The sequence below is a fragment of the Schistocerca gregaria genome, chromosome X (assembly GCF_023897955.1).
Source record: "Schistocerca gregaria isolate iqSchGreg1 chromosome X, iqSchGreg1.2, whole genome shotgun sequence".
NCBI classification, from domain to species: Eukaryota; Metazoa; Arthropoda; class Insecta; order Orthoptera; family Acrididae; genus Schistocerca; species Schistocerca gregaria.
The window spans coordinates 49,516,209-49,539,689 of record NC_064931.1 but is presented as its reverse complement, the minus strand read 5'-3'; the positions used below and the strand labels follow the sequence as shown (position 1 = coordinate 49,539,689).

General features: G+C 44.7%; 1 protein-coding gene across 4 annotated transcripts in view; it reads left to right on the top strand.

Annotated features, from left to right (window-relative positions):
* LOC126297626 (phosphatidylinositol-binding clathrin assembly protein LAP) overlaps positions 1-23,481 on the top strand; it is a gene marked incomplete at its 3' end in the record, with an annotated part of 166,828 nt that overhangs the window by 124,816 nt on the left and 18,531 nt on the right. For all 4 annotated transcript variants that reach the window (XM_049988642.1, XM_049988643.1, XM_049988645.1 and 1 more), the window contains 2 exon segments: positions 952-1,117; positions 2,657-2,806. In XM_049988642.1, coding sequence (XP_049844599.1) covers positions 952-1,117; positions 2,657-2,806 — 316 coding nt within the window.

The window sequence follows — 23,481 nt, the reverse complement described above, 5'->3', positions numbered from 1 at the left end:
TTTCAATTTCTGAGAGGCATCCGTATTGCATCTTGCTTGCTCTCGCTGTTCATCACATTTACGTGGGACAATAACATAGTCTTAACACATGACTTGTATTCTTTAATCACTGTATAGTTCGACAACTGCAAAGACTACAGAAAGAGAACAAACATTTCCGTGACCAGACAGACAGTTCATAATGTTGAATGAATGAATGAATGAATGAATGAATGAATGAATGACACGAGGGATATTTGAACAGTGCACGCCCCTGTGGCAGTCCAACACCATAACTTCACTAAGATGTTATTGGTATATCCAGCTGATCTATATAGAACTTCATATTCTTGGATCTCCCGCCCTCTCCCTCCCTCCTTCTCCTTAATCATCCCACCGCCGCCACCGCCACTCTTCAGCTCGCTTTCTTCCCGTTTTCATGCTTGAACTGTGTTAAGTTTTTGACGGGGCATCCACTGGGCCGAGTTTCCTTGTAAGTATTTTAGTACAAGGAGAATTCATAAGGATATTGAAGAGAAATGCCACCCAATTTAAAATGCTGTATAATATAGCCACATTTCCCAGCTTCCAGTGATGCAGATAGCTGCTTTTTACAGTAATTTTTTCCTATCCTCCTCAATTTTGTAACGTGGTGCCCAATGACGCCTTCATATGGAGTTATGTGAAGAGCCAGTTGCAGGGTGGACATATTAAAGATGTAGTTATGATGCTGTTTGGTAGCCAGGTCTCGTTCCTGAATTAGTATGGGTCAGCTTGTATACCAATGGGTGAAGGTGTGGTGGAATGTGTGTGGTATGCATAACAGTAGGGCTAATGCTCATCATGGTCACCTCTCATGGTGCTAATACACAACCATCCCCCCCACCCTCCCCCCAGTATCTGGATATTAAGTGTTCGAATGGGATGAATGATAAGTTAAAATAAGTTTCTCTCTGCTTCTGCAATTTACAGTAATCGCACCAATGTTAAGTCAGGAGTTTCTGCACTTTCCTCAACCAGTACAGCATTCGGGACAGCAGCTGCCAATGCAAGGCTAGACTCCCATACCAATGGCATTGATGAGTCACTTAAACAGCAAGTATTGGCAGAAGAAGAAGCTGCTATGAATCAGTACAAGGTATGTCAATAAAGAAGAGATCAGAAGTTGTGTGTGGGTTTTGTTTGTGTTGGGAATGGAAAACTGTTGCAGTAGGCAGCTGTAGACTACAAATTCTAGTGTGAAGGTCCTGAGTAGCCATTTCCATGGCATTCCTAAATCACATAATCTGTCATGTAGCATAACACTGATTCTGTAGTGTTGAATGAATTATGTTGCATGTGTTTTATGTTCCAGGAAAAAATATGTTCCATTTGTGATTTAATAAGTTACTATGAGGGTGTGCTGAAAAGCTGTGCCTTTGAATTTGTGGAAACTTACAGCTTATGAAATAAAACAAACATTAACATTCTACATCTTTGTTTCTCATGTCTACATATTTGTCAAGTCACCCTGGTGGTGATCACGTTCCTCTCACTGAGACAAGTTTGTTGATACTGTTACTGTAGAATATTTGGCTGTTGGAAACTAATCACTGCCTCTACTTACAATGCTGCATCACCATCAAACTGAACTTTTGTTCTCTAAGTTTTGGGAAGAGACAAAAATTGGATGGGGCGAAGTTGGAACTGTATGGAAGACGATACGTAAGTGATCCCAAGGTGTCAAATCGTTGCAGATGTTGCCATACTAGTGTGTTCTGGCATTGTCATGCTGAGAGAGAAGTTCCCCATGTGTGAATGAACTCTTCAAATTCAAAATTTGTTTACATTCTTCTGTTACACACGCACACGCATTGTTAAGTTAGTCAAGCTATAAGTTGGAGCTGACTAGTGGCAGAGGGCTGAAGATATGAAGATATTGAGAATAAAGATGTTGAATGTTACTAAATTGTTTTATTTAAAAATCCTTAAGAGATTACATGAAAACTTGGAGGCATTACTTTCCAGCTTGCCCTTCTATGTTAGATCCCCTCACTATGAAATAAAATTTTGTACAGCATTGACATTGTTAGTTGATATCATTCACACTGTCATTTTCCAGCTTCTCTGCAGCAAGGGTGAAAGTATTAATGACGATGAGGAATATTAAGTATGTAAGGAACTTCTGTTGAACATACTTCTCTGCTGCATTGTTTCATAATGGAAGCTGATAGTTTTTCTATTGTCGCTTAGTCTGCAAATCAAACAAAACAAAGGAGCTTTATCTTGGTTATTACTCTTGAGAAGAATCTGATGTACAATACAAAATTTCACTCGTCTGCTCCTGTAACTAAGATCCCCAACTGCTCCCTGTTTCACATATTCTCACATTATCTCTCCGTATACTGTGTATTAGTACTTTAATTTCCACAATATTTTACCATTTCTGGTATTTTACTGTATTAAGCAAATAATCTTGTGGGCTTCTATTAATTTTACTTCTTACTGTACCTAGTTAAGTAACTTCACTTCAGGCTTCCTAAAAAAAAGTAGTATGTAACACAGTATACAGAGTGCTTCACATACATATAGTGTCAGTAGAAATTTTGCCAAATATTATTTTGCTGACAAAACTCAAGGAACCTTAGCTGAGATACTGAAATAATGAAAATGCTGACCAACAAATTGTTTGTTTCAGGCAAAAGTTTCGTCCCCAACTAGTGGCAGTCAGAGTACCAATCCATTCTTAAGCTCTCCTACATCAGCTACACCTGTAACCACAGCTGCAACTTCACAGCCAATTGTTGATTTGTTTGGTTCCCCCACATCAGGTCCAGAATCTTCACAGGTATGTTACATTTATTGCTACATATTATAAATTAATTCCTTACTATCTATATAGCGGAGACGCTGAGTTGCAGACACACAACAGACTACTAAACACACAAGCTCTCAACGAGAAGGCCTTATAGAGTGAGGTGGCACAGTGGTTAGCACACTGGATTCACTTTTGGTAGGATGACAGTTCAAACTCGCACTGATTTAGGTTTTTCTGTGATTTCTCTAAATCGTTTAAAGCTGATGCCAGGATGGTTCCTTTGAAAGTACTTCCTTTCAAAGTACTTTCTTTCCCACCTTTCACCTATCTCATGGGATTGATGACCTTGCTGTTCAGTAACTAACCAACCAGAAAGCCTTCTTCCGAAGTGCGCGCCTCTCTCACATGACTATTGTCCTTGGCTTCTGGAGCCATATGCTTGTTGTGTGTGCTTTTTTATTTCAGAAGAAGGCCTTCTGGCCAAAAGCTCATGTGTTTAGTGGTCTTTTTGTTTTGCCTTTGTGACAGAGTACCTCTACTATATGGTGAGTAGTAACCTGTCCTTTTCATAATATTGTCATTAATCCATCCTGGATTTTCCTTTGGAATATTTAGTTCCTTAACAAATATTGTCTCTGTCTTGGGGGGGGGGGGGGGAGGGAGGAGGGAGGAGGAGGGAGGGAGGGAGGGAGGGAGGGAGGAAGAGAGAAACTTAGAAACAACTGCAAGAATTTTGATATAGTTTTCACTAATAGTGATTAAAGAGGAATGGTTGTGTAAATGTTTTTCTGGTGTGTGTGTGTGTGTGTGTGTGTGTGTGTGTGAGAGAGAGAGAGAGAGAGAAAAGAGGGAGGGTCCAGTGCAGAACGAAGTACAAACGAAAAATAGTGTGGTCTAAAATCTTGTGGGGAAAAGAAATAACATCTCGAGGAAAGAAGTATTTCTTTGAGTGTATTGAAGACAAAAATTCAGACAGTAACGGATTTCTGTATATAACTTCTGGTTTGTCACTTTCCTTCTATTAATACAAACACAGTTTGTTAGTCTTGGTACAAGAATGTGCTGTGGTTGTCTTGGTCATACTTCCTGCTTGATGAAACTGTAAAATAGTTAAAAGTATTGCTATAGTAATGTGGTGCCTGAAGTTCTTACTTTCATGTAAGACTCTGTACTACCAATAAATATCCGTGGTACAGAATCAGTTTGTCAATGAATTTAAACAGAAGATATTTTAGTCTGGGTACATGCAGAGGTTGGACAAAATATGGCAAGATAAAAAGCACAATACATTATCATGCTTAATACAGTGTAGGAAAACTGGTAGCAGTAAAAAAAAAACCTCTAGGGATCTCGAAATAAATAAAAACAGGTCCTCAGTGGTTTTCAAGGCGATATTACACAGTTCTCGTAGCAAAATATTTGCAAGTTAAAGTAATAATGATTGGAGGTGGATAGCGATTGCACACCTTTCCCGCAAAAGTAGATCACTAAGGCTGAATACTATTGAAATCTGCTGATGGATGGCCAGGTGAGATGAGAGAATTCATCCTTGTGTTAACAAAGTGTGACTAGTTGTTTAGACAGGGACCCTGTTGTCGAGGAACACAATGTCACCATTGAGAACAAACATTGTATCATGGATGGAGCTGATAGTCATATAATCTTTAGCAGTAATGCAACCTCAGATAGTAACTTTGGTGGCCATGGAATACAATACTTCAATGTCTCATTCCTGGTATGTAAATTCAGCCAGAAATTGGAAACAGTTTCAAACAAGACTCGTCCAAAAGAGTTATATTCTCTCATTACTCTATAGTCCAGGATTTATGGCTTTGGCACCACGCATTTGCATCACTGATGTGGTTCTGGAATTCCAGCTTGCTGTAATTTCCTGCTTTTGTAACTGCCTAACTAGTATTTTGGTGCTGACTGAGTTTGCAAGCGTGACAATAAGCTCTGCAGTGACTTTTGCTACTATTGTCCAATTATTTTTCTTCACCATCCTCCTCAGTGACCACCTCAAGATAGCCCAACATACACTTTACTACATGTTGTGACTTAGTGGAGGATGTTTCTATACTTTACCTATATGCATTGTAAATCTTGGAAATAGTGTCCCCCCCTTGAAACACCAAACAATTCAGGCATGTTGGTTATGGAAGAGCCCACCATAAAAGCACCAACAATTTGCCTGTTTTAGACTTGACTTAGCTCAGACATAATGCACTCAAGACTAAACAGAACATTGTTCTGAACATGACTTGAAATGTATTAATTACATTGCAAAAGTGCCATTTGTGGACAAATAAAGCAATGTAGCATGCAGACTTGGCTACATCTTCATTAATGTTCAGGTGTGCATTTTTTGCAGGCCTATCGAGATTTTTTTCTCCAATGCCTGTACTGTTACTTCATTGCACACTTTCAACGTAAAGTACAATCAATATAAGATTTCTAGAGCTGTCTGAGTGCCAGTAAAGTCAGAGCTAAGAACCTAAAAATTTAATGGCTGTATAATTTGAGTGAATGTGGTGGTGCAAAACATCACATGGCATATGAGCTAAAACCCTTATTTGCCAGGAAATTGAGTGGAATATTAACAACTCATTACATAATGGAAGTTTTCGGTGGTATATGTGTGGGGTTGGGTTACTGATGGGTAAACATTGGCCTACGGATCTAAAAGTTCAGGGTTAAGTCTTTACTTTGGTGTTGTTTGGATACTTACTGCTTCTTTCACATGTTAAAACTTTGACACGTGAAAAATGACAAGGTGTGTTGTGGTTCAGAGTGCCCATTCAATTGCGGATTTCCTTGAAACTGGCTAGGAGGTTGTCAATAAAAGAAATATTTCCTCCATCATGGCCATGCTGAGGTCGGCAGTTGAATCTCTACTCTTCTCCTCAGTTCTGTCCCAAATTGTTTTTTGGGTTAGTATAAGGGGCAGTCAAATGAAAATGACAGAGGGAGAAAAGTGAGGAAACTGTTAATAAACAGTTTCAAAAGTTATAGTGATAACTGTTAACACATTTTTCAGTGACACACTTGGTGGCCAGTGCCTTCATGGAAAGATGTTTGTGGTTTCCTACGGAACTGATTGGACAAAGATTGCTTACCTGGGTACAAAGTAAATCATGGTCATGGACCCTTTTTCAGGGCTTCAGAATATGGAAATCATGTGGGGAGGGACAGAGCCTATATTGAGCATGTGTAATAGATTCCCAGTGGAACTTACTGTATTAATATCCACCTTCGCAACATGTGAGTGGGCATTATCCTGCAACATGATGATGCTAGTTAGTCTACACTCCAAAAATTTCACTGGGAAGCCCTTGCACACCTTCCAGTCCCAATCTTTCCCCATGTGATTTCCATCAATCTGCTTGGAGCACTGAAGAGACATTTGTGACTGTCAACGTGCTTCAAACAGATGCATACCTGGCTACTATTGTGGTTCCACTGGGAACTGCAAAATTTTTCCAGGAAGACATGAACTATCTTTTCTCAGTGGATAAATGTAGTAAGTTAATGTGGTTACCTTATTTCTAAAGTATACATACTTTCCACATCTGCGACATTTTCATTTGCCTGCCCCCTCATACACACTTTCATGTAATTGTGTAGTTCAGCACTGTGCAAAATGGATATGGACTGTACTTCATGTGTGAGAGAGAACAGGAATTAGCTCCACTCTGGAGGCTACTTGATGGTGCATTGTCTAGTCAAATGCTGTGGCATGTCTGGTGCCTCTGGAAAATAGGTGATGCAAAACTTTCAGATAAACCAGTTATCACGCAAGGATGAGTAAAAATCTAGGGTGAGTTTGTAAAACTCTGGGTGCAACAAATGTAATTCTTTTTCTAGTCAGTCTTCCAACTGATTTGAGGTGACCCACCATGAATTCTTCAGCTATGCCAACCTCTTCATCTCAGTGTAGTACTTATAACAAACCTACTCATTTACTGGATGTATTCCATTATCTGCCTCCTGTTTTTACCCTCTACAGCTCCATAGTACCATGGAAGTTATTCCTTAAAAGCTGTCCTATTTTCCAGTTCCTTCTGCTTGACAATGTTCTCCAAATATTCCTTTCCACTTCAATTCTGTGCAGAACCACCTCATTCCATACTTTATCAGCCCACCTGATTTTCAACATTTGTTTGTAGCACTACATTGCAAATTCTTTGATTCTTGTTCTGATTTTCTCTGTCTGTTTCACTACCTTGTAATGCTGTGCCTTGCTCTGTCCATCATGGGTTTTTCACTGGCTATGTACCAGAATTCCATAACTTCCTGTACTTCGTGATCACCAATACTGATAAGTTTCTCACTGCTTTCATTTCTATTGCTTCCCATTACTTCCATTGTCCTTTTATATACTGTAACAGTTCTGTACTCATTGCTGTTAATTTCCTTCAGCAGATCATGTAGTTCTTCCTCAGTTTCACTGAGGATACCGATGTCATGACTGAATCGTATAGATATCCTTTCATCTAGAATTTCAGGTCCACTCCTGAATCTTCCTTTTATTTCATTTTCATCATTGCTTCTTTGCAGTATAGATTGAACAGTAGAGGCTAAACACTACATCCCTGCATTACACCCTTTCTAATCTGAGCACTTCGTTCTTGGTCTTCCACACTTATTGTTCCCTCTTGGCTGAAGTACATCTTCTACAGTGAGGCTCCCCCCTCCCCCTACAGTTTACCCCTATTTTCCACGGAATAGAAAGATAGAAAAGGGGGGGGGGGAACTGGCACCATTTGATGTTGAACACCTATGGCCATCAAATAGATTTTTCTGTAGTCTTACTCCCATTATTGACCACAATGTCAGAATTGTCTTTGTTGCCTTTACCTTAAGCAAAGCCAAACTGGTCATTATCTAAAATATCCTACATTTTCTTCTCCATCCTTCTGTATATTACTCTTGTCAGCAGCTTCAATGTATAAGCTGTTACACTGACACTGCAATAATTCTCACTTGTCAGCTCTTTGTCTTAAGAATTGTGTGGTGGATGATTTTCTGAAAGTTGTCTGGTATTTCACCAGACTCATACAATCTAAACATCAAGGTGAAGTTGTTTTGCTGCTGCTTTCCCCAATAATTTTAGAAATTCTGATATGTTGTTTATCCCTCCTGCTGTATTTGATCTTAAGTCTTCCAAAGCTCTTCTAAATTCAGTTTCTAATACTGAATCCTGAATCCTGTATCACTTATAACTACTCCTGTCTCACATCAAATCTTCCCCCTTAGAGGCCTTCAGTGTATTCTTTCCACCTATCAGCTCTCTCCTCTGCAGTTAATAGTGGAATTCCCATTGCACTCTGTTTCATGAAAGGTTGTTTTGACTCTTCTATAGGCTGAGTTCGTCGTTCTGACAATCATATCTCTTTAGATTCCTTCCCATTTTTCATGCAGCAATTTCGGCTTAGCTTCCCTGCATCTCCTAACTGTTTAATTCCTCAGTGACTTGTATTTCTGTATTACAGTATTTCCCTGAACATTTTTGTACTTATTTCATCAATCAACTGAAGTTAACTTTCTTGTGTATATGTTTTTCTTTGCAACTTCTGTTAATGCAGCCCTATGAAATCCTGTTCTCATTTATGGAATGGCACTTTGCTTTTGGAGACCACTCCTGATGTTAAAGCACAAAAACTGCTTGTTGCCTCTCTTCTCCTCAGTTACCCTGTTCGTGTTGAGGCCCATAGAACTTCGAATTCTTCCCGTGGTTTAATTTACACCAGGCTGCTCGACAGTCTAACAGAGGCTGAAATCCGAGCTTACCTCTGTGATCAAGGTGTCATTGCCGTCAATCGTGTAATGAGAGGTAGATTCCTCCTTAGTTCGCTCCCGCACTCTTTCTCTCTTTTGATACTTCTGTCTATGCTCAAAGGAGGCTATGAAATTCACTGTCCAGCCGTACATTCTGAACCTGATGCGCTGCTACCAGTGTCATAGTTTCAACCACACTAGAGTGTCTTGTTGACACCCAGCCAAATGTCACCTGTGGTAGGGATGCAAGAAGGTGATTGTCAACCTCCTCCTCCCTGCTGTATAAACTGCAATGATGGCCAACCATCTTTCTCTGGGGATTTTCCCATGTATCTTGATGAGCAGGCTGTTAAAGAGGTCCAGGTAAAGGAAAAGGTGCCTTACCCAGTCGCTTGGAAGTTACTAGCTAGACGCAAACCCTGCATTCTCCCGTCTTCTACCTATAGTTCTGTTCTTGTTACCTCTTGCTCCATTAAGAAAATGGCCACACAGACATGACCTAAAATTCAGCACTGAGGTTGTGAAATCTTCCAGTGTCAAGGTTGCATCGCTGTCCTCCCATCCAGCTGTGCAACAAGCTGTCAAACTCGTGCCTCAAGGGGCACGGCCACCAGCTAGACGAGTGTCAGGACAGAAAGAGTACTCCTGTGACTACTTCCTCCGTGCCTCCAGTCAAACACCACCCAAGTCTTCCTCTAACTGGAAGGGCTTGAAGTCCACTGAAGGCAAACAGTCTGATCCTTTGCCAACTCAAAGATCCTCTTTGAGGGTGTCACCACGTCGTACCCTAGTCTGGCCAGCCTCTGTATTGCCGGTGTGCACCACCAACCGTTTCTCAGCGTTCGGTCTCCAGACTGATTACACAAGCACACTTACGCTTCTGTGGACCCCATGGAGTAGAATCCTTCTCCTTTTGTGCCCTGTAGTAGTGACTACACCGGCTGTCACTCAGCAGCCGCTGAGTTAACCCTACATCTGTTCCTCTTCACGACTGTCCTCAAATGGAATGTTCTGGCCTTTGGTCCCACAAAGAGGATTTACAGCCGCTTTTAGCATCGCAGGAGCCTCTTGTACTTTGCCTTCAGAAAATGAAATTATGCCCTCTCAACTGCTTTGATCTTTCACATTACATTCTGATTTGTTTTGACCTTCCTCCTGAGGTCGGCATTCCATCCCATGGGTGTATCGTGCTGCTCCCATGGGATGACATCCATAGTCAATCGCTCTCCCTGATCACCAGTCTTCAAGCTGCTGCAGTTCACCTTTTCTTCCCCGCCTGTCTTTTTTCCCTCTGAATCGTTTGTCCTTCAGTCATTCACTGTCACTAGGGCAACCTTCCTTCAGCTTATTGGGCAGCTACCTCCCCCATTTATGCTACGCGGTTACTTTAATGTGCATAATCTCTTTTGGGGTTATCCCAGGACCTGTCGGAGAGGTGTCCTCTTGGCTGACCACCTTAACCAACTTAACCTATTCTGCCTGAACACTGGAGCACGCACTTTGCTTTCTGACTCCTCACACACGTATTCCCATTTGGACCTATCCTTTTGCACTGCCCAGCTTGCCCATCATCTTAAGTGGTCGATTTTTCAGACACCTACTCGAGCTACCATTTCCCGTGTGCTCTCTGTCTGTGGACTCCTACTCTATCCGTGTGCATGCCTAAGTGGCAGCTTACTAAGGCTGATTGGCAGCTATTCTTGTCCCTGGCGACCTTTGAAGAACATTTACCCAGTTGTGGTGACCAGGTGGACTGTCTCACCAACATTATACTTACTGCTGCAGAATGTTCCATTCCTCGCATTTCTTGTTTACATCGTGTCCCTGTCCCTCGGTGGACTGAGGCATGCCGCGATGCCATTCGGGCACGGAGACTTGCTCTCTGTGTTTCTAACAGTCATCCTACTGTGGCATTCATTAAAAACAGATGCCTACAAAGTGTCATCGCGTTCTTAGGGATAGTGAACGAGCTAGCTGGATTTCATTCACTAGTTCTTTCAACAGTTCCACCCCTCACTCTGTCATGTGGGCCAACCTCCAATGGCTCTCTGGTACCAAGATCCATCCCACAATTTCTGGCCTGACAGTTGCAGATGATGTTATCGTGGACCGTATTACTATCTCACACCTTGGCCCCCCATTTTGTGGAAGTTTCAAGCTCTTCCCACCGTCACCCTGCCTTCCTCCATCGGAAACCAGCGGAGGCGGCTTGGTGACACCCTTCTCTTCTCCAAATAGTAAGTGCTACAATATCGCTTTTACTAGGAGGGAGCTCAATCATGCTCTGTTCACCCCGATCCTCTGCCCCAGGGCCAGATGCCATGCACATCCAGATGTTGCTGCACCTTTCTCTTGCAGGCAAACACTTTCTGCTTAACACACACAATCACATCTGGGCAGAGGGCACATTACCTGTATGCTGGTGTGAAACCATTGTCATACCCATACCTAAGCCCAGTAAGGACAAAAACCTTCCCCTTAGCTACCACCCCATCTCTTACCAGCTGCGTTTGTAAGGTGATGGAACCCGTGATTCGTGCCTGGCTGGTATGGTGGCTAGTATCTCAATTTACTGATGATGAATGCACAGTGTGGGTTTAGAGTGCGACATTCTGCAGTTGACCATGTCATTACTTTGTCCAGTTATCGAAGAAACAAGATAGGTAACAACTAGTACGGTGGACAAATTGTGGAATCTTATGCAGTATATTGTGGTAAGACCACACTCTCACCACGTGTTAATGAATGAGAATAATAAGAGTAGTTCCAACACAATTCCAGCAAGACTTGTTTATTAGTAGCTGCTGAAAGATTACACAGTGCAGATCTCATTTGTCTAGGGTTGTCAAGGTTTAGTCTGCAAAATAATCATTCCAACAAGCATGGCCTGGGTTTCCTTCTTGTTCGAAATACACTCTACCGGATCTGAAATACTTTCTGCCAACAATTATATTTATTCGTACTTTTTGTTTTGTAACTACACCATTTTCACTGTGAACATTGAAACTCTAAATGCATTATACTGCACTGGTCACATAAACACGTCCATTTCACTCAAATACCGACAAAGCAGTGGCAGGAAAGCCAACATGTGCCCGGAAGTTGCAGACATTCCTGCATTCTAGATTCTTTGGTATACTGACCTTAATAAACTCCAAAGATGCATACAAATAAATATATATAAATATACAGCATGTAACTCCTTTAAGGAGTCCATTATTTAAAATAAAAGAAAATACTCATAATTAAATAAATTAAACACATTTTCTGGCAACATAATGAAATGGTCTTAACTCTTTACTGTGGGCATTGTACTTTTCACATGAGATAAAGTCTATCTCCGACAGTTAATTGCATTACACCATCCATGTCATGAATGGTTTTCTGTGGAAATCCGACTGTGGCCATGTTTTTCGATTTGGAGAAGGTCTAAGACACCTGCTGGAGAACTGGTATCCTCCAAACTCTTTACACGTGGGGCTTCTGTGGCTGCCTGTCCTGTTTCCTTCAGGCATTTTAAAAGATCGTGTGTTCAGGGTGTGTGTGTGTTCTGCCTTGTCAGGTACCTTTATCCAGGGAAATTGTGTGCCATCCCTTTGCTATTTCCATTAACTCTATCGTGGCCTGTCTCCCATCGAGCAACTCCGGCTCCCTTTTGGTTGACGATTGTGCTATCTATTGCAGTTCTCCACAGACCTGTCTCACTGAGCGGTGTTTTCAGCAGTGTCCTGATCATCTTTCCTTGTGGATCATTGACAATGGCTTGAAATTTTCCACTGATAAAACTGTCTGTATTAATTTCTGACAATGCAAATGGTGTCTCCCATCATCTTTACATCTTGGGCCTGTTGCCCTCCTGTTTGTTGAAAACTACGAAATTCCTGGGGCTCGTGCTGGATAGGAAATGCTTGGTCCTGCCATGTCTCTTAACTAGCAGCCTGCTGTACAGTTACTCAATGTCCTACGTGTCCTTCCTGCGGCGCCAATCGAACCACCCTCCTCTGTTTGTACCAGTACCTCGTCTGTTCGAAACTAGACTATGGTTGCTTTGTTTATGCATGTGCACGCCCATCCGTCTTACACCATTTCAACACTATCCACCATTGTGGCATCAGTTTGGCCACAGGTGCTCCTTAAACCAGTCCGGTTGAGTGTCTGTATGCTGAAGCTGCTGGACTACCACTGTCCTACTGCCATGACTTTCTCCACAGCAGGTATGCATGCCATTTGTCTGCCATGTGTGGCCACCCATCCTGTGCCTCCTTTGACGATTCCTTTGTCACTATGGGGGTCGTCAGTCTGTCATGAAACGCGGCTGCTGACGCTGCTGCCAAAGCTGCAGTCCTAGTACCTCAGCCCATGAGGACTTACATTCCCTCTGATGATCTGTATTGTCTGTCAGGTGGTGGTGTCCCTTTGGAACTGCAGTCCTCCCTTCATTGGAATGAGCTCAGACTTATTAAGCATCTCTGTGGCTTGGATGACCTCTCAGCCCTCCCGCTGGTTGGTAGTTATTTGAACTCAGCTGCGTATTGGGCACTGTCTTTATAGCCATTGTCATTTGCTAAGTGGCACTACCCCACCACTTTCTTCACATTGTGCCAAAGTTTTAACTGTTCACCACTTCCTGATGGAAGGTCCACTTTCGTCCTTTTACGTTCTTCTTCGGGTTTGCCGTCTGAGTTATCAGCTGTTTTAGCAAATGACACATGGGCTGTTGACCTTGTCTTACTTTTTATCTGCCAAAGCAATATGGCGAAGGCCATTTAATTTTTAGTTTTGGACATCCATTTCTGTATGGTGTCTTTTTCAGCCCTTTTTCCACGTGCCTGTGTTTAACTGTTTATTATAAGGCTGCCCTGGTGACCAGAGGTGAGGTCCCCCCCCCCCCCCCCCCCCCCACTCCACAAATTGTTTCAAAGATGGGTCCCAGTGCTCTGTTTTTATTGTCCATTTTGTTGTTGTGCTGACCCTGAGGGGCCATGTGGAAGGTTCTGTACATAGGTTCACACTGATTTGGTCAGTGGATTGATTCCACTTTGTACCATTTTGGAAGCAATAGTGGTGTGAGTAAAAAGCACATCAACAATCACCATTTGCAACATTTACATACATTGAGGCAGGCCACTGACTTGCCATGAGTTGACCAACTTAATCCATCTACTACTTCCTGCCCTCATCTGAGGTATTTCAATGCACACCGCCCCCTGTGGGGAGTACCACTTCATCTGATAGGGGCCTTCTGATTGGCAATCTTCATAGTGACAATGATCTAAGTGAGAATGATCCTACCTACTTCAGTGCCACCTGTGGTACCTTTTCAACTGTTGATCTGAACACCTCTTCTCCCAGTCTCAAGTCTTCACTGTATTTCACTATACATGATCTTTGTGACATTGAAAACTTGACAGTGATCATGTCACTGCCTTGCCACTACTAGACAGATGGACCTCCACAATGGAAGCTTTGAAGAGCTAACTGGCAGTTGTATGCCTCTGCTATTACCTTCGCCCCTCTGTCACATTGTATCATCGAGCTTATGCAAAAGTCTTCTACAATCACCCATGCTGCTGGAACTACTATTCCCTTTTCTATAGGTCTGCTCCACTATCAGCGAGTGCCATGGCAGAATGGACATTACAGCTTTCAGTAACAGCAACGAGCCCTGCAGTTCAAATTAACATCATTCCCAGACCAACCTCATCACTTGGTAAGCAACTTTATGCTCAGACTAGCTGTCTAATTAAATGCACTAAGGAATGTTAAAAGTGCCATGTCTCCTCCCTGTGTATGTATGCTACTTCCTTCCAGGTGTGGGCCAAGTACTGTACATAGCCTTATGGGATGTCCGTGATGAATAACTACTTGAGTCTGGTCCTTCAGGGTGGTCTTTGTGCTGATGGGTTGGCTGTTTGTCACGGAGTCATCCTCTTAAACAGCATGGGCATGCTCTTCTTATCCGGCTACCTTTCTACTGCAGAAATGACTAGTTGGTCAACACCCCCCCCCCCCCCCCCCCCCCCCCCCCCGATTCACTGGCGCGCGCGCACCCCGCCCCCTGCCACGCGCACGCGCACGCGCACTCCCGCACTCCCACAATGCACCTTTGAATTACTGGGAGCTGCCTCAAGCTTTTGCCTGATCTTGTGATGTGGCCCCAGGTCCTGATCAGATTCCTTTTCGGATGATCCAATATCTGAATGTTACACACAACCTATATTTGCGTTCATTTTGGTTTTTCACTTCTTCTGGTTTCTTCCTTCCTTTGGTTGGTTCCTTTCTTTGTTCTTCTCCGTCTCACTGTCTTACTTACTCTTGTCCTTGCCTCCTCCTTTGCCTCCTCCTCCTCCTCCTCCTCCTCCTCGCGTCTCCGCTTCGGTGTTTGAGACAGTCTGTCCTTTCTTTCCCTCTATCCTTTCTTTTTCCTCTTCTTCCTTCCTCCCTGTGCGTGCCTGAAGGCCGACCCATGCGTTCGCACGCATAGCCGGTGGCGGGGTAACGCGTAATTCCCCGCCCTGGGTAGACAAGTAAGGCACTCACGTACCCCCTGGTAAAGGCCAGGCCCAGGGAGGAGTGATTGCCTGAGTTGACACCTTCCGACCATGCCGATTGGTCCCTCCGTCCGTTTCTCGGGAGGTGTGAACAATCACCTAAGGAGGGAGTGCCCTCTGAGAGGGTCCCCACAAGGAAGGAGTGCGCCATCGGAGACGCTGGCAATCGTGGGGGATTCCTCCGCAATGGATTTCTTCTTCTTCTTCTTCTTCTTCTCTCTCAACTTCTGCCCATAAACGGAAACTTGACCAGCCACCAGTGGCAAAGGTACTACCGCTTGCCCCACAGTTCCTCGTAGTTTCTCGATCTGAGGACAGAAAGGATTTTTCCTCTGTCAACCCTTTCGTTATCCAGAAGGGCGTAGATGCTATAGCCGGATCTGTCAAGTCTTCTACCAGGTTGCGTAATGGTACCTTGTTAATAGTAACTGAGAATGCCTTTCAGGAACAAAAAGTGCTTCGGGCCACACTCCTGTACACGTTCCCTGTCCGGGTGCAGGCTCACCGCACTTTGAATTCATCTCGTGGTGTGGTATATACTAGATCACTCGACGGATTGACTGACGAGGAGATTCAGTCTTTCCTCGCTGAGCAGGGCGTGACGGCTGTCCATAGGGTCATGAAAAAGGTCAACAATGACCTTGTACCGACCCGGACACTTTTCTTGACCTTTGATAGTATTCAGCTGCCGTCGCGCATCAAAGCGGGATACAAGGTTATTTCTGTTCGCCCCTATGTCCCGACACGTACGCGCTGCTACCAGTGTCAGCGTTTTAATCACACTCACCAGTCTTGTTCCAATGCGGCTGCATGTGTGACTTGTGGCAGGGATGCCCATGAGGGTGACAGTCCACCTCTGTCTCCTCATTGTGTGAACTGTCACGGTGACCATACAGCGTCCTCCCTCGACTGTCCCATCTACAAGGAAGAACGCTGTATCCAAGAAATTCGGGTCAAAGAGAGTGTCTCCACCTTGGCTGCTCGCAAGCTATTTGCTAGTCAGAAGCCCACGTTGCTCCCAGCGGGGAAGTACAGTACTGTCCTCACCTCACCTCACCTCACCTCACCTCGCCTCTCCTCGGACTACCAGGGAGGTGGCGATGCAGACATGCGATCTGACCTTCAGCACTATGGTTGTCCGTTCGGCCAGTGCTAAGATCGCCCGGTCGACGTCTCCTCTTCCTCCCATCGCCCCTCCGACACAAGCACCTCTATCAGCTTCTGCCAGGACAAAGACCCAGAAGTCAGATGCACGGGCCTTCAAGAAAAAACAGTCTCGTGCAGACCTTCTACGTACCTCGAACCCTCAACCATCGACCAATCCTTCCACGAAACGACCTTCCAAAAAGGCTCATAGGAAGCACAGTTCTCTTTCCCCGCCACGGCACATTTCTCCCACTGCGCCACCCAGCGGTTGCCGCCCCAGGCTGTCATCCGTTTCGCCTGGCCGCACGGCTGGTAGCCGAACATCTGGCCGTTTACCAGTGGAGGAAGCTCCCCCTCCCGGCCATCTTCACAAGATGGCCGATGAACCTATAGAACAAATAGACGATGACTGTCCACCTGCTGCTAGCGGCGGCAGTGCTCGCTTGAAGCCGGGCCCTCAGCGGCCTTTGAGATAACCCCTTTTTGCATTTTCTTCTTTTCACGATGGCACTTATTCACTGGAATATTCGCAGCATTTGCTCCAACCGAGAGAACTTGAAACTGCTGCTCCGCTTGCACCGTCAGCTCATCGTAGCCCTCCAGGAAACGAAGCTTGGCACACTACACCTCTGTGCGTTTTGACTTACCCTGTGGCAGGTATTCCGGCTCATGGAGGGGTTATGTTGTTGGTCCGGGATGATATCTACTATGATCCCATCACATTGCACACCGGCCTGCAGGCAGTTGCCGTCCGCATTACTCTTCCCACTTTCACATTTTCCATTTGTACCGTTTACACTTCATCGTCATCTGCTGTTACCAGGGCAGACATGCTGCAAATTATTGCTCAGCTACCTGCACCATTTTTGTTAACTGGAGACTTCAATGCTCACCGTCCTCTTTGGGGCTCTCCAGCATCCTGTCAGAGAGGCTCCCTGTTAGCAGACGTTTTCAACCAGCTCTATCTTGTATGCCTCAATACTGGCGCCCCTACTTTTCTTTCAGACACCTCTCACACCTATTCCCATTTAGACCTCTCTGTATGCCGGTTTGAGTGGTATGCGCTTTCTGATACATATTCGAGTGACCACTTCCCGTGTGTTACCCATCTCCTGCTTCATACCCCCTCTCTGTGCTCAACTAGTTGGAACATCTCCAAAGCAGACTGGGGGCTCTTCACTTCCAGGGCGACCTTTCAGGATCAAACCTTTACAAGCTGCGATAGTCAGGCCACACACCTCACGGAAGTCATTCTCACTGCAGCTGAATATTCCATCCCTCACACTACTACTTCTCCACGCCGCGTACCGGTCCCCTGGTGGACTGCAGCATTTAGAGGCGCCTTACGTGCTCGTCGATGTGCTTTACGCACCTTTAAACGCCACCTTACAGTGGCGAATTGTATCAATTATAAACGATTACATGCGCATTGTCGTCGTATTTTTAAAGAAAGCATGAAAGCCAGCTGGGCTGCTTTCACAAGCACCTTCAACAGTTTTACTCCTTCTTCTGTTGTCTGGGGTAGCCTGCGCCGGCTATCTGGCACTAAGGTCCACTTGCCAGTTTCTGGCTTGACGGTCGCGAATGACGTCCTTGTGGCCCCTGAGGAGGTCTCCAATGCCTTCGACTGCTTTTTCGCAGAGGTTTCGAGCTCCACTCATTACCCCCTTCCTCCCCCAAAAACAAACAGGCAGAGGCGGCTCGGCCACCTAATTTCCACTCCTCTAATTGTGAAAATTACAATGCCCCATTCACCATGCGGGAACTCTAAAATGCACTTGCCCGGTCACGGTCCTCCGCTCCGGGGCCTGATTCTATTCATATTCAGATGCTGAAGAACCTATCTCCTGCGGGTAAAGGTTTCCTTCTTTGTACTTACAATCGCATCTGGATTGAGGGACACGTTCCCGCATGCTGGCGCTAGTCTATTGTTGTACCAATTCCTAAGCCGGGGAAGGACAAGCACTTGCCTTCCAGTTATCGACCCATCTCGCTTACTAGCTGTCTCTGTAAGGTGATGGAGCGAAAGGTTAACTCTCGTTTGGTTTGGCTGCTCGAATCTCGACACCTACTTACCAATGTACAATGTGGATTTCGTAGGCACCGCTCTGCTGTTGACCATCTGGTTACCTTGTCGACCTTCATTATGAATAACTTCTTGCGAAAGTGCCCGACCGCGGCTGTGTTCTTTGATTTGGAGAAGGCTTAAGACACGTGTTGGAGGGCGGGCGGGCATTCTCCGCACCATGCATTCATGGGGCTTTCGCAGTCGCCTCCCTCTTATTATTCGTTCCTTTTTAATGGATCGACAGTTCAGGGTACGTGTGGGTTCTGTCCCGTCAGACACCTTTCGCCAGGAGAATGGGGTGCCACAGGGCTCCGTTTTGAGTGTTGCTCTCTTCGCAATAGTGATCAATCCAATAATGGATTGCCTCCCAGCTGATGTATCAGGCTCCCTTTTCGTAGACGATTTTACCATCTATTGCAGCGCGCAGCGTACATGTTTCCTGGAGCGCTGTCTTCAGCGTTCTCTTGACCGTCTTTACTCCTGGAGTGTCGCCAATGGCTTCAGTTTCTCTGCCGAGAAAACGGTCTGTATTAACTTCTGGCACTACAGTGTTTCTCCCACCGTCCTTAAGACTCGGCCCCGTTGCTCTCCCATTCGTGGAGACAACAAAATTTTTAGGTCTTACATTTGACAGGAAACTTAGTTGGTCTCCACATGTCATATTTGGCTGCCTGTTGTACCCGTTCTCTAAATGTCCTCTGTGTTCTCAGTGGCACGTCGTGGGGAGCGGATTGAACCGTCGTACTTCGCCTATATCGGTCGATCGTCCGCTCCAAGCTAAATTATGGGTGCTTTGTATACTCCTCTGCACGGCCATCCATCTTACGCCGCCTCAACCCCATACATCATCAGGGTTTACAGCTTGCGATCGGAGCGTTTTATCCTAGTCCCGTCGAGAGTCTTCATGCTGAAGCTGGTGAATTATCACCCACCTACCGGCGCGATACACTGCTTTGTCGTTACGCCTGTCGGCTACTGTCAATGCCCGACCACCCATCGTATCGTTCCTTTTTTGACGACTCTCTCGACCGTCAATACGGGTTGTATGTCTCTGCCCTGCTACCCCGTAGAGTTAGCTTTCGTCGCCTCCTTCAACACCTTGATTTTTCACTCCCTGCAACCTTTAGAGTGGGCGAGAGCCACACGCCACTTTGGCTCCAGGCTCAGGTTCGCCTTAACCTTGACCTCCGCTCGCTCCCAAAGGAGGTTACCCCCGGTTCGGTATACCACTCTCGTTTTGTCGAACTTCGTTCAAAGTTCATTAATATGACCTTAATTTATACAGATGGCTCTAAGACCAATGACAGGGTCGGGTGTTCTTTTATTGTCGGGGCACAAAGTTTCAAATACCGGCTACATGGCCATTGTTTGGTCTTCACAGCTGAGCTCTTTGCCCTCTATCAGGCTGTTCTTTACGTCTGCCGCCACCGACATTCTGCTTATGTCATCTGCTCAGATTCTCTGAGCGCCATTCAGAGCCTCAGTGATCCGTATCCAGTTCACCCTTTCGTGCACCGGAACCAACGCTCTCTTCAGCAGCTGGTGGACGACAGGTCTCCAGTTAGCTTTATGTGGGTTCCTGGCCATGTCTGTATCCCTGGGAACGAAGCTGCAGATGCTGCGGCCAAGGCTGCGGTCCTCCAGCCTCGGCCGGCTTCTTGTTGTGTCCCTTCATCAGATTGTAGCACGGTCATTTGTCGGCGCATTTTATTGCTGTGGCATGCCGATTGGGTTGCACTTATGGACAACAAGCTTCGGGCCTTGAAACCTCTTCCCGCAGCTTGGACGTCCTCCTCACGTCCTTCTCGGCGGGAGGAGGTCGTTTTGGCCCGGCTACGAATTGGACACTGCCAGTTCAGCCATCGCCATCTGCTGACGGCAGCGCCGGCGCCGTTCTGTCCATGTGGGCAATTGGTGACGGTCCGCCACATTTTAACGTCCTGCCCGGATTTTACTACGCTGCGTCTTGATCTTGGCCTGCCATGTACTCTGGATGCCATTTTAGCGGATGACCCAGGAGCTGCTGCTCGCGTTCTTCGTTTTATGAACTTGACACACCTGTCTGAGGACGTTTAATTATGCTGTAGTTTTTTAATCCTATGCCTCTTAATACGTCTTTTCTAGTGTTGTCCCTTTTAGTTGCTGTTTTAACCTTGTGCCTCGTGGTACATTCCTAAATTAGTAAGGGCGCTAATGACCATTGTAGCTGTGCGCCCTAAAACCACAAACAAAAAACAAAGGCTACATTTATTCAGGGTCTTCCACTGTTTGGCTTGCTGTCTTCCTTTTGCAATGAAAAAACCCAGTGTGTCTAGATCTGCCAACTGATTAGTGTCACCAAAATGCTGTGCAGGTGGCTTGAAAATGTCTGTAGATTATGGTGGGTCCTAGAGTCTAAATACTGTGTCATCCTATCAGTGTTGTTTCTGGGAGGGAACAATCTGCAGCTGACCATCTGGTCTGGTTGGAGACAGCAATAAAACAGGCTTTTTCTAACTACACACATCATTGCAAGCTATTCTGATGTACATAAGTCACACAACACTTTCACTATCATATTTCATTCACCTTCTATGTCTGGGTCTTTTCGGGCCTGCTACCAATTATTTTTCAGTTTTTACCCTACTGGTTGTTCTGGGTTGGTCAGCACTTCATTCTGCCCACCATGGATCAAAAAGAGAACAGCTTTCTGCAGGGGTGTATGTTGCCAGTCATCGGTATCAGTGAGCTGGTGGCTTCTGTTGGGCCACTGGTAACTCCTGCACTGTGTGTTGAAGAAAGTACGGCTTCCACTCAGTGACCTTTGTTGAAAGTAAACTCCAAGGCACCACCAGACAGGCCTCAACATGGATGCTCTCCTTCGGTTTCTAATTTCCTTATGCAAAAGTACAGGACATGCATTTCTGTTGTACTGCAGTGTGTCCTGGTCCAGGCCTCTACTTGTGTACCCAGCTCTTGGAATTCGTTGCTTAGTCCAGTTTGTTGGGGCCACTTCCTTCATAAAAAGCTGTAAGCTGTCCCATTTTAGTCAACTAAAGACTAGTTCTGTGCAGAAGCTTAACACTCCTTGCATCCTTGCCCAATGGGGTGTGGATCATGCTACTCTAATATGTATTTACTGCCCCTTGCTCTTGTCCTAATTAGACTATAGGTGCCAGGTTTATGGCTAAATAGGTTTGGAATAATGAGTGTTAAAAAGTATGCACATGACAGCTGCATGGTATACCATTCTGTAACCACCTTGTTACTTTCGCCATTTCCTTCACACTCTCAATGACATTTACTCAAGGATGCTGTCTGCAGTCCTGACCAGTTTTAAATATCTTTCCCCCGGCCTCTAAATGATCCTTCTTGAGCTGTTGCAAGATATGTGGTACATCCATTGCCTAGGGCATTTGCCACCATAACTGTTGGTTCAGATTGTCATACCCATGAAAACATGTCCTACAACCTTCTCATCTGGTTCCTTATCTCCCACATGTGAAAGGTTAGTCTTAGTGTCCATCAAAATCCTGTTGCCTGATGAAAAGCACTCTGCTTTCCAACCACTGATCCTGCATTGCTCCCACTCCACCCTAGGTGAAGAGGTGGAGCATTGTTATGACTAAGATTCCCTTCAGCCGTCTATAGTGCACAGCAGCCTGGGAACAGGGAGCTGCAATTACTTTCGCTCTCCATTTGACAAGGTCTACTGTGACTTGAAATAAAGCTTTCAAACGCGTTGATGATAAACTGTTGGCATAAAACTGTTAAAACTGTGGCGCACACACAATTATTCACCAGACATTTTGTTGTAAAAAAAATATAAAAGTTTCATTCCAATAACACAATTCCACACCTTAACTAATGCTCAATTGTTCTTACTTCCTTTACTCTTCTCCATAGGAATGGATGCCGATACTTAGGCAATTAATTTTGAGTGCCCTGGAATGGTCATAGTTTGCAACTGGAGCTTGATATTGACTGGTGCTCTTGTCTGTGTTGCTTGGTATGGTCATTGGTATTTTGTAATAAACTTTGTTTTGCTCTTGGGGGTATACGATCTAGGTAACATTTATTGCTGTACGCTATACTGCTATAATTTCCCCCCGTTGGTTTTTCTGCTAACTTTAGGCATTCTAAGGCCTTCGATTTTGCCCCTGCACACTACAGATTTATTTGGTCTGACCATACCAAATGGTGAAGGCATCTTCCTCCCATACACAAACTCAGACTGGGAGGAGGGGGTAGCCCACTTACTTTTGTAAGTGTACTACAGTATGAAAGGTTAGTACAGGTAGTAATAAAGCATAATATCAGTGTTGTAAGCCACTAAGACATACTAAAAGTTTATATCCCAATCATTATGGTGAGAATTTACGTAGTAGCTACCCAGACTACACACAGTACAATAAATATGCTTTGTTCTACCCTTAATATGCAGGTGTAGTGGACTAATCTTAATTTCTGAACCCACAGCAAATGACACCATTGTTTGAAGTCCAACTTGAAATTTGTCACTTGCTCTGTGATTACTGTTAAAGGTACACCAAACTTAAACAACCAGTTGCTGACCATGGCTTGTACCAGAGTATTTGCTAGCTGGTTCGGAATAGGAATCATTCCATGCACCGATAGATGGGGCTATTAATGGTTTAATCAAAACTGTCTCCCACTAGGGTAAAGTTAAATGGATCTGGTGTAGCCAGTACTACTACTACTACTACTACTACTACTACTACTACTACTACTACTACTACTACTACTACTACTACTACTACTACTACTTCAAAAGGTTTAGCTGCCCCCCAGTAAACTTTCCAATCTTACTTGCTCATGGTTTGTGTCCATTTCTGCACACTGTACCCTTTTTTTCCATGTATTGGTCTACAGTCTAAATCTTCCATCCTAATCTTACACTAGTACCCTTCCAGTTCTTTAAAATTTCCATGCCCAGATTGCACATTATCATGTTTTTCCTTCAGCACTGCTTCCTTGAGCTTCGCTGATACTATCCCATTTAGCTCCAACGTAGGTGATTTACTAGGCTGAACTGTGTTTACATCACTTTTGGTTTGTAGTTGGCATCAGCAGCTTGTGCTGTCTGCCCCTCTACAATGCTGTAATGTAGTGCCTGCAATGCTGTTACCTCCCTGTTCAAAATGTGATTGTTTCTGTGCTTA